Genomic DNA, 11644 nt, shown 5'->3' on the forward strand with positions numbered 1-11644 from the left:
CGTGGTGTGAGTGTGTTTGTGTGCGCTCGGCGCGGTTGAGGTGTGTGTGTGTGTGTGTGTGGTGTGTGTGTGTGCTGTGTGTGTGTGTGTGTTGTTTGTGTGTGTGTTGTGTTGTGTGTGTGTGTGTGTGGTGGTGTGTGTGGGTGTGCCTGGCTGTGTGTGCATGTGGTGTGTTGTGTGATGTGTGTGTGTGTGTGTTGTGTGTGTGGGTGGTGTGTGTGTCGTGCGTCGTGGTCGCGTGTGTCGTGCGTGCGTGCGCAGCTGCTTGTGTGTGCGGTGCTGTGCGTGTGGGTTGTGGTGTGTGTTGTGTTGTGTGTGATATAATGGCAATGCGAACTGGTGCTCATGCTGAGTACGTTGATATACGCTATCTAGATTATGGGTATAGTTGCCTGACCAAGACGACATAATGTGGTCAATAACCATGAATTGCCACGTGTGACATGGGGATGCCGTACGCGAATACATGATCAGGGAGACGCCTTAGCACTATAAAGGATTATTTGAAATTAGCGCTGTCATACACAGAATGATACCACGCGTGCCGCACATCATATACACTGCGGCACCGTTCGCCTAGCGCTGCGTGTATGAACAACACATTGTATAAGCTGTTGTAATCTGATGCTCGCTATTTACATAGATCTTGTCGTCTGAACGGTCGGACGAATCGAATCCGTCGGAATGTGCGCTTCACATACGCGAACTCTTGATTGATTTATGCGCTTTGCTTACGCGTGAGGGTTAGCGCGGCCGCGTTAATCAATCGATAACGGCAGCACAGTTTAAATATAAGTGCCGGCCGCTAACAAGCCACTGACACTACACGCCGAGTACAGCGGCGTTCGTTTCTCTCTCTACTCCCTCTCTCTCTCTCTTCTCTCTTCTCTCTCTCTCCCTCTCTCTATCTATCTATCTATCTCTCTCTTTCTCTCTCTCTCTCTCTCTCTCTCTCTCTCTCTCTCTCTCTTTCTCTATCTATCTGTCTTTCTCTCTCTCTCTCTCTCCTCTCTCTCTCTCTCTCTCTCTCTCTCTCTCTATCTATCTATATATATACATATATATATATATCTTCACCTCTCTCTCTATCTATTTATCTATCTTCTATCTTCTATTATCTATCTATCTATCTATCTATCTATCTATCTATCTATCTATCTATCTATCTATCTATCTATCTATCTATCTATCTTTCTCCTCTCTTATCTATCTATCTATCTTATCTATCTATCTATCTATCTATCTATCTATCTATCTATCTATTTTTCTCTCTCTCTTTATCTATCTATCTATTCTATCTATCTATCTATCTATCTATCTATCTATCTATCTATCTATTCTATCTATCTATCTATCTATCTATCTATCTATCTATCTATCTATCTATCTATCTATCTATCTATGTCTATCTATCTATCTATCTATCTCTCTATCTTCTCTCTCTCTCTTTCTCTCTTTCTATCTCTCTCTCTCTCTCTTTTCCTCTCTCTCTCTCTCTCTCTCTCTCTCTCTCTCTCTCTCTTTTTTTCTCACTCTCTCTCTCTCTCTCCTCTCTCTCTCTCGTCCTCGCCTTTCTGTCTCTCTATTCTTCTCTCTCTCTCTCTCTCTCTCTCTTCTCTCTCTCTCTCTTCTTCTCTTTCGCTCTCTCTTTTCTTCTCTATCTCTCTTATTTATTTCTCTTCTTCTTCTTTTCTCTTTCTCTTCTTCCCCCCCTCTCCTCTCTCTTTTCTTTCTCTCTCTCTTTCTCTCTCTCTCTCTCTCTTTCTTTCTCTCTCTCTTTTCTTCTTCTCTCTCTTCTCTTCTTCTTTCACTCTCCTCTTCCTCTTCTCTCTCTTCTGTTACTCTCTTCTCTCTCTTTATCTATCTATCTTCTCTTTCTTTCTCTCTCGTTCTTCTCTCTTCTTCCTTCGTTTCTCATTTCACTCTTTCCTCCTCTTCTTCTCTCTCTCTCTCTCCTCTAATCTCCCCTCTTTCCCCTCTCTCTCTCTCCGTAACGTACACACTCGCCATTGTGATTGCTTTCAGGAGCTTAGATAGAAAAAACTGCAGACGAACGCGAAGCGTGCCCAAAATCTTCGACGGCAGATCAAAGACGCCGTTACCTGCAAGCAGAGGACAGGTGAGCAGCGCCGTTACTAAGCGTTGCTGTACATGGTTGCCGGTTACTCTGGTGTCAACGTGCCGGTAACTCATGGTGTCACACCCGGTACGGTGATCATGGTGTCACACGGTGCGGTAATCTTGGTGTCACACGGTACGGTGATATGGCTGTCACACGGTTGCGCGTGACTCTGGTGTCACCGGTGCGGTTATCATTGTTCACCACGAGGTGTCGGTGACTGTGGTGTACCACCGGTGCGGGTAATCATGGTGTCACCCGGTGCCCGTAATCATGGTGTTCACACGGTGCGGTATCATGGTGTCACACGGCGCGCGGTGACTCGTGCGGGTGCACCGGTGCGGTAATCTCATCCGGACGAGCGCCCCTGGGCGGGGGCTGTAGTCGCCGTCGTGTGCCGGGCGCAACGGGCCCCACCCGTGCCCAGTCGAGCGGCGCAGCGTGGTAAAAGAAGGCGACATCACGTTCCGTTAACTTAACGGGTTATAGAAGAAATGCCAGAATTGCCGGCACAAATCTAAACGCTCGACCTAGGCTCGTGCCCATAGTCGCGTGTATAGCATCATGGTAGGAAAAGCCATCACTGTGCCGAAATTGGAGGTCACAGGGTCAAAGCGCGTTCAATCAGCGCACAGGGTCAGCATTTGAGACATTTTACTGACCGAATTGGCTCTGACGGAATGCCGATTGAAAAAACTTTTTGTTTCACGGTGACCGTTAGCTCATTTTTTTATTTCCTCAGAGTTATTAAAAGGACCATGAAATCTTACTTCTGCTGACATTAGTGTCAGATAACCTTTTGCACCCTCAAGCACGAGGGTTTAAACAATGGATTTGAACAGGCGTCGAAACAGCTTGGCCTAAACAAATTCGATCTGAACTTCCTACCAAGATCGATCACGAGCATCCCACATCAAAAAAATGCCCCGTACTCTGCAAAATAGAGGAACCTTATCAATAAAGACAACGTGCTTTCCCTAACAAGCAGTAACTCGTGGCGTTTCTATTCGTAACAAGAGTACACAAGAATCCATCAAAGTCCTAAACAGTATTATTAATAAAAAGAAAATTCAGCACCCTAAAAAAAATCTCAAGTCCGCCGGAGGGCATACAGAAATCGAGACATGGCCGAACATTGAGCCATGTCAACAAGCTAACTATCGGCAAGTTACCTGAATCGATCCCAACGTGACACATACATCCAATAGCTCAGAAAAGCGGATAAACGCATTCTTCTCTGCTGTTACGGACTTTCGTTCCTCCTCTCGACTCAATAGTCTTCAAGTTTCCTTCGGCACGCCACCACAACAGTGCCAGGAGTGGCCAAGTCTACCGTCCATTACTTAAAGGCATGCGACATTAATAAATTCTGTCGAGGACCTACCAACTTTCCGCCACGTGTCTAATTGAGAGAGTTTATTCGCCTGCTGAGTTAGCGTATCAACCCCTGGCTGGATGATAATGCACGCATTCTTCTGCGAGGCTGTAATGCCTCAAGCTTGTCGGAAACAGTGGCCGATCTGTAATGCCCGTATACCAAAAGTGTACCCTCCTCTCATTGATGAGCCCTTAAGGCCCAATTTCTCTAACCTGTACTTTCGCCTAAAATAGCCAGAGAACTTTTGTCTACACGTGGATCATTGGAACGACATCCAGCATAAAAATTGATTACGCCACGCTTTGGCTCCATTACCAAGGTCATTCAACAGTTGCATTACCTCATCAGCCATATTGGACATATCTGTACAGAGGAGCAGAAAAACGCAAGCATCATAAGCTCTCATAGTCGTGATGACTCAGCCAAGCATTTGACCTGTAAGGGTCACACAATCCACTTCTTAAAAAAAACTATAAAGTTAGGGAGTACGACCGTCACTACTACCGATGATAAGTGATTTTCCTCTCTATGAGGCCAACAATGCGTCCCGGGTACAAGGGTCTACTTACGTACCAGATTACATTGTGGTTGCGTTCCCCAGCGGCACAAAGTTCGGCCGCCCCTACTGTTTTCTGCGTTATGATGCAACGATGCTGCCTGAAGGACTATAGTTCAGAAATGTGAAATACGTCGACTTTCATATGACACGTACTGCGAGACAAGGCTCGTCCACGCTCCGTCATATGCTAAACAACCGTACTCGGCATCTATCCAGTGCGGCGCCTTTTCAAATAAAATGACTTCAACCACTGCCACAAATGTAAAGTTTATGCAGGCATACTTGTAGAAATAGATTTCCAAAGATCCCTGATCTTTTTCTAGAACACTTTCAATTGCCCGAAAATTCTACAGCTTTAAAGATCCGGGTGTATGGTTCCAGCACGACCTTAAATGGGCCATACACGTTCTCATTTTGTAGCAAGAGCCTAGCTAAAAAAATGTCAGTGCTTCGCGTATACTAAAAAAATCATTAGCCTTAGCCTGTGAAGATCTCGCTTCAAATTTACTTTGGTTACGGTTCAGACGATTCTGATATGCTGCACCCGTCTGGCACCCGGGCACGCCTTACCAAAGAGCTCTCACGTCTAATTGAATCTGTTCCAAGTAAGGGCAGGTGAATAATAATAAAGGTGTGATAATAATTGGAATAGCGTACGACATGTACCGATGAGGTACTTATCTCAGCGTTCAGCTCAAGACTTGCTGTTTGCCATTTTCGTCTGCGAGCAGCTTTTGTGAAAAAGTGGCTCTATCAGCTCAAAAGTTGTAACGATATACCAGGATATTTGCCCCTCCGTCAGCCAGATAAATGTGTCTAACCGCCCATAACACGGCAATGTCTAAGTAACAACTCACGGCTTCAAAAGTCTCCTCGTACAGCCGTACTTCAAGCCCCTGTTTCCGATACACTGTGCAGAGTGTAATTAAACAAATTTGTAAACAGCACTGCATTTTGTTACAACTAGCCATGGATAATAGTCTTTGCTTGCGCCCCTTTGATAACACATTTTGGCTCTCTTGTAAAATAACTCTCTGGACAACTCTTCAGTCTATGTGATATGGTTTGATTCTATCATTGGTGTCGCATTTTAATTGTAAGCTATTTTTTCTTGACTAAGCGATCACGTTTATTTTTAATTTAGTATTAATATTATTTCTAATGATGCGTTTTAGTTTTGGATTAAATTTCACGAACAACATTTTAGTACTAATCTATGTCTAGTAGCATGAGACATTTATTATGTAAATACTTATCAATTTCAGTTTTATACTGCCTGGAGGATAGTTCTTGTTTGCAAACTTTATTTTAATTGTAACCGTTGTTAACACTGTTTTGCAAATTAAACTATTAATCTATCTATCTATCTATTTTGTTGGACTGTCTGCTTAGAAAGAATTTGATCTGCCGGGTTTGCTAGTGTAAATCTATACATGCCTGGATGCTGATGAGCGCTACAATAGTCACAGTGAAATTTCAAAGCTAAATTTGCGGTTTAAGAGGTTTATGCTCCTTAAATCGTTAGTAATTTTACTATGTGCATTCTGTAGGTGTCAGTTATGTTACATGGTAACAGCTATGCCACTGCAGTGGCTACTGCCAGTGCATGTGTTTGGGTCACTGTGGTAGTTTTTGCCTTAATTGGTTTACAGCCGTGGCAGCTGCGTATTGGTGCAACAATACGGAATCCTTAGTAATGTTTTTTTGTACTAATGTTACTCGTAAATCCGTATTCCCGTATGTTACTGAATGTAATGGCAATAGTAGTGACATAAACAACTAGCAAAATTAAAATCACCCCCTCTGATGGTGTCACCCGGTGCGTTCCGCACCCCCCGCAGGTACCCCCCCCCCATGTTACGCCAAGTCATTGGCAAGTCATTGTATTGCTATAACCTTTAATGATAAAAAGATACAATTAAATAGAGTTAAACTGTAATTAGTTACAATGAGGCCCATTTATTATTAGTGCTTCATAGAATGAATTCCGCACGCACTTGTAACGCCACTGGGTGAGAGAGCGCCGGCGCGAACATGCTCCGCCGTAACGAACGACGCAGACGAAGACGAAGACGAAGACGAAGACGAAGACCTTTAGCAGCATATACGAGAGTTGCGAGCTTGGGGAATGCGCTACTACTGTACGACCTAATTCCTAGATTTCCGAGCTAATTTTCTTCTCTCCATCTAGCACGCTGTTATTTCCCTACCGCCGCGCATTAATTCGACGCGTTCGCAATTAACGATTTAATTCGCGTTTCGACATGTAGGTATCGCTGTCGGTCATGATGCCAGGAACCCACGTCTGGCCGCATACGGGGCCTAGCAATACGAGGCTGCGCTCGCATCTCGGTCTTGTCACGCCGAAGGGAGCCAGAATGCGGGTCGGACCGGAAACGAGGTATATGGATCGCATGCCAGCAACAACAATCGCTGCCTTTACTCATCACAGAAACCGTTAGTTTCCATAAACTGCCAGCCTTCCAACCAGCAAGTCAGCCGACATAGCTGAAACGCTAGGCTAGTCGGCGGTTGCTCGGAAAAAAACCCATGACTGTTTCGTCAAAATGTCAGAGTCAGTCAGAACTTAGACAAAAATACACTCGCTAAATTACTTGTTATCGATCGTTTACTCTTCTTGTTGTTTTTGTCATGGAGCGGTTGTTGTTGTTGTTGTTGTTGTTGTTGTTGTTGTTGTTGTTGTTGTTGCTACTGCTGTTGTTGCTGTCGTCGTCGTCGTCGTCCGCCCTGCACATGCTTCTCGTCGTTGCAGGGTCTGGAAGGAAGGAAAAGTTCTCATCTTCGACGACTCATTCGAGCACGAAGTGTGGAACGATGGCGACACCTATCGGCTACTTCTTCTCATCGACTTCTGGCATCCGGACCTGACGGAAGCACAGAGAGAAAGCCTGTCTCCGTTGTGAATAGTGCCGCCATGCTGAGCATGTCCTCTCCGCAACTACCGTGCGCGTTTTCTGCTAAGGGGAGTTCCGAACGCGAGAACAATATCGAGTAACGTAAACAAAGATGGCGGTAAAAGCGTACGCAAAGATCGCGGTACAAGCATACGCAAACATGGCGGTACAAGCGTACACAAAGATGGCGGTACAAGCGTACGCAAAGATGGCGGTACACGCGTACACAAAGATGGGGGTACGATCGTACACAAAGATGGCGGTGCAAGCTTACCAAACATGGCCGAGTGCACGTCTGCAATGTGTGTGATGGTTACACCGCTTTGGACACGTCGGGGTTAAATCGGACGTGCTTGCTTTGTTCACGGTGACATCTATCAGTTTCGCATGCAATTGTACGGTCAAGTGTGCAAAGCTGTAGCAATTAGATATCAAACATGGCGTACGGTCTCCCGTTAGCAGACGCGTCACGTGGGTCGTAGCGTTATCAGACATCCGCACGTGTATTACCTTTGATAGCGCTACGACCTTGTAATTTTGTGCGTATTTGGTGCTATCGAGTTTCCTTTTTGTTATAAACTTTAATAACAGTGGCTTTGAAATAGCATGTGAGAACGTCAAACATAGGAAGATCGGTATGAACTGCTCCCATAATCAAATGGTTTACGCCGGTGTTTTCGCCACATCCCCACACCTTATACACTCTACTGATATACAGACGCGCGCTAAACTATTGTTTTGTTTGTTACATAGTCAATACTGGGCAGGAACCATTGTGGCGATCCGTTCATACTCAAACTAACAATATATACACTTCCATTGTTATAAAAAAATTTAAATGCTCGCTTGACGTTTTCGTTGTATTATGTGTTCTATATTTCCAACTGACATCGATACACGCGCACGCGCACACACAAACGCACGCACGTACGCACGCACGCACGCACGCACGCACACACGCACGCACGCATGCGCGCGCGCGCGCCAATACAAACACAAAAAAGAAATATATAAATAGAAGCGTATAAATAGAATACGTAGAAAAACTCAAGCAAAGGTAACTCGGAACACAGGCGGCAATTTAAGCATTCCATGTGGCTTTATTTTCCACTAACGGTCCGTACAGCAGACGACCCTTTACGCTTAATTGTTTATTATTTCCACGTCAGACAAACGACGTGCGCTATGAAGCGTGAACATAGCCCTCCTACACACGATAATAAATCTCACGACAGACACGTTTACATAAAATTTGTACCAACAGTTAACAACAAATACTGACGCGTTTAGCTTTCAAGTAAACAAAAAATATACGCGCACGCCATTATTTACGCGTGCTTGTTTGTTGATATTCCGTGGTCACGTTAACGGAGTAGTGTATCAGGGCGCCATCTATCGCTAGAAACCTTTACGAATTTTGTAAAATGTTTCGCGTTGATCGGCGCTCAAACCATTACTAGTAGTTTTGTTAGCAGCCCTGTCTCTTTTTTACATTCTGTAGTGGCAGCAATCAAAAGTGCGCATGTACCTTGTTTGCGTTTAATATATCTATATCTATACTCTGAAGCTATTATGATCTCGTAGCACGTATTATTGATACGATGTGCACTTTGTGCACGAGACGTACGGTCAACGATCAAGGTGCATAAAGATCACGACTGATTTTGCAAACACGTCAAAATGCAAATTATATTTGCACTCGGCAGTACGTTATCACATGATTCATATCTCTATAATTTCTAGTCCATCGCCGAGTTTCTTGTACCATTGTGGTGAACGCAATGATCTACCCGTTAAATCAAGAGTTAATAATAAAGTATTATTAGCTCTTGATCATATCTATCGCCGTTGCCATCTTAGATATAATAATTATGGCCTGGATCCGTTATAGAGTAAAATAAAATCGGTCGAAAATTGTTCGCGATCGGCCATTTTTTTTCATTTCCCAGACGTATAGAACTATATAACACACACGCGCGCGTACGTCTCTGTTTCTACAGCCGCTCGTAATACGCGGAGATCTATACGTGGCTTTATTCATATACGCCGCCATCGCTAATTAAGCTTCGTTACAGAGCCCACTAGATTCTCGGTGGATTTATAGATGACGTCCCCCTCATTGAGTATCTCCTTCTCGTCCTCCTCAACGCTCTTCACCTCCGCCGCGGCCTTGCTGCCATCGCCGCGCCATCTATCGATGAACTCGACAGTCGTGCAGAGACCAGCCGACGCCAGCAGCGAGAATCCTAGCGCCACGTAGGAGGAGCTAACGTTGCCGGTGGCGTCGAGAAGATATCCTGAAACACGTGATCCGTCAGAGATGTTTAAAGAACAATATATGCGCGTTATATGGCAGTATATATATATATATATATCATATATATATATATATATATATATGTGCGTTATATAACATTATAATATATATACTTATGCGCCGTTTATATGACATATATACATATATATAATGCGCGTTATATGACATATACTATAATATATATATAATATATATATAATATATAATGCGCGTATTGACTATTTAGACGTTATGACGCGTATAAGGCGCAGTTATATATTATTAGGGCCTATATATTAATGAGCGTGTATATGACATAGTATATACTATCATTATTATATATACATGCGCGTTATATGACTATACTTATAATATATATCATAATGCGCGTTAATTGCATATATATATGAATTAGATATATCAATGCGCGTGATATGACATATACTATATATATATAATATATATATATAACTTCGCGTTATATAACACATATATATATAATATATATATATAGTATATATATAAAATATATAATAACTGCGCGTTATATGACATATAACGCGTTATGAGCGCGATAAGCTACAACTCTGACATGTATATCTGAAATGTATATCTGACATGTATATCTGACATGTATATCTGACATGTATATCTGACTTGTACATCTGACATGTATATCTGACATGTATATCTGACATGTATATCTGACATGTATATTACGACCTCGTATATTGGGTCACATGTGAGAGGGGCAGGGATGGCGAGCTCGTGATTGTAAATTGTAGGCGATACTCACGTGAGAAATCAATGCACGTTATCTGGTTTTGTAGGGGCGCATGTACGCTGGACTTTGATCGCTAGCTTGTTATTGTTTGCTGCCATTAGATTATATGCTGATAACATATATTCATTTATAATCTAACGATGCTATCGTATGTAACTTTGCGATTGTCCACGTCACGAGTGAACCCGGAACAAACACATGCGCGTAAGCAGCAGATATCTCGCAAATCGCCGCCTCTTTTACGATGAAAGTTTAAGTTATAGTTGTTTAAAGATTTTTTTTCATCAATTTTATATCAATATTAGTTCATTTATCATTTAGTTTACCATCAGCTATTACATCTACTATTTTATAGATTATTTTATAGATATTTTCAAGAGCTAATAATACACTACATACAATTATAACCAATATACATATACCACATATACCCATGTACATAATGTATTATTAGCTCTCGATATTTTTTATATCTATTAATTTATCTTTCGGCGACACGTCGAGCGTACCGGTGAGTAAGGGTCCTAGCAGCATAATAATCGACTCTGCCAACATCATGAATCCCAGACCGTCGCCCATCCTGTCCGGTCCGAGCATGTCAACGAGGTTGATGACGATAGGAGTGAGGGAGCCACCCATGACGGCCCCGCAGATCGCCGACCACGCAACGACGCCCGTCGACGTCTCGATCGTGCCGACGAAGAACATTAAAAAGCCGCCGGTCGCCGTCAGCGCCGCCATGCCGAGCCGACGCAGCGTCGGCCGACGAAACACGCCGATGTCCCACAGCATCGACCAGAACAAGCGCAGGATCGTCTCCGTCGCCGACAGGACTGCGAGTACGGTCGCGTCGGACACGCTCGCGTTCTCGATCTCGTTCGCCTTGACCGCGAGCAGCGTAAAGTTGTTCATGTAGCCGAAGATGTACATCATCAGCGAGCCGACGTAGACCAAGTAGCGAGGGTCGGCGAGAATCTCCGTGTGGAAAGCGAAGGAAGAAGACGAGGAGGAGGAGGAGGAGGAGGGGGAGGAGGAGAGGGAGGCGGTGCCGCCATCTTTGGTGGTTTCGTCTCGGCGATTTTCTCGGTCCGCCAGCCGCGCGGCCAGGCTACAGTCTTTCGTCTCGCGATTTCTCGTCGCCGGCCGCCGCCAGCTACAGTCTTGTCTCGGCATTTCTCGTCGCTGCGGCGTGTGTGCCATTCGCCAGCGTCGCCACTCCCCGCTGAGCTGCTGGGTCGCAGCGGGCTGAAAACCAATCCAGCGCCATTACTTGAACGGAGGCGCCCGCAGACGAGAAGCTGATTGCGGTAGTCGTATTCATCCAGCAGTAGCTGCACGATGTAGGGGAAGCAGAACGAGCGAGCCGTGCCCACCGTAACGAGGCCAAAGGCGGAGCGAAAGCTCTTCTCGAAGTCGGAGGCAGATGAGAGGACGGACGCATAAGGAGACGCGGCCCAGCTACCTGGAGGAGCAAGCAATTTAATTACTGCTACCTCGGTCGCGTTGCGGTTGCGTATTTTATTCGCGCGCATGGTCGATGAGTAAGCTAGATGTTATACAGGCACAAGTCAGCGCCAGCGCACGCATGTTTAA

At 44.5% G+C, this 11644-nt stretch overlaps 1 protein-coding gene across 1 annotated transcript in view; it reads left to right on the forward strand.

Annotated features, from left to right (window-relative positions):
• LOC106813817 (aspartyl/asparaginyl beta-hydroxylase-like) overlaps positions 1 to 7815 on the forward strand; it is a 39886-nt gene extending 32071 nt beyond the window's left edge. The window contains exons 10-13 of the mRNA XM_014818046.1: positions 376 to 382; positions 2026 to 2119; positions 6327 to 6457; positions 6830 to 7815. Of these exons, the coding sequence (XP_014673532.1) occupies positions 376 to 382; positions 2026 to 2119; positions 6327 to 6457; positions 6830 to 6980 (383 nt within the window). The 3' untranslated portion in view covers positions 6981 to 7815. The remainder of the gene's footprint in view (positions 1 to 375; positions 383 to 2025; positions 2120 to 6326; positions 6458 to 6829) is intronic.
• The last annotated feature ends 3829 nt before the right edge of the window (positions 7816 to 11644 follow it).

Source organism: Priapulus caudatus, unplaced genomic scaffold (genome assembly GCF_000485595.1).
Source record: "Priapulus caudatus unplaced genomic scaffold, Priapulus_caudatus-5.0.1 Scaffold829, whole genome shotgun sequence".
NCBI classification, from domain to species: Eukaryota; Metazoa; Priapulida; class Priapulimorpha; order Priapulimorphida; family Priapulidae; genus Priapulus; species Priapulus caudatus.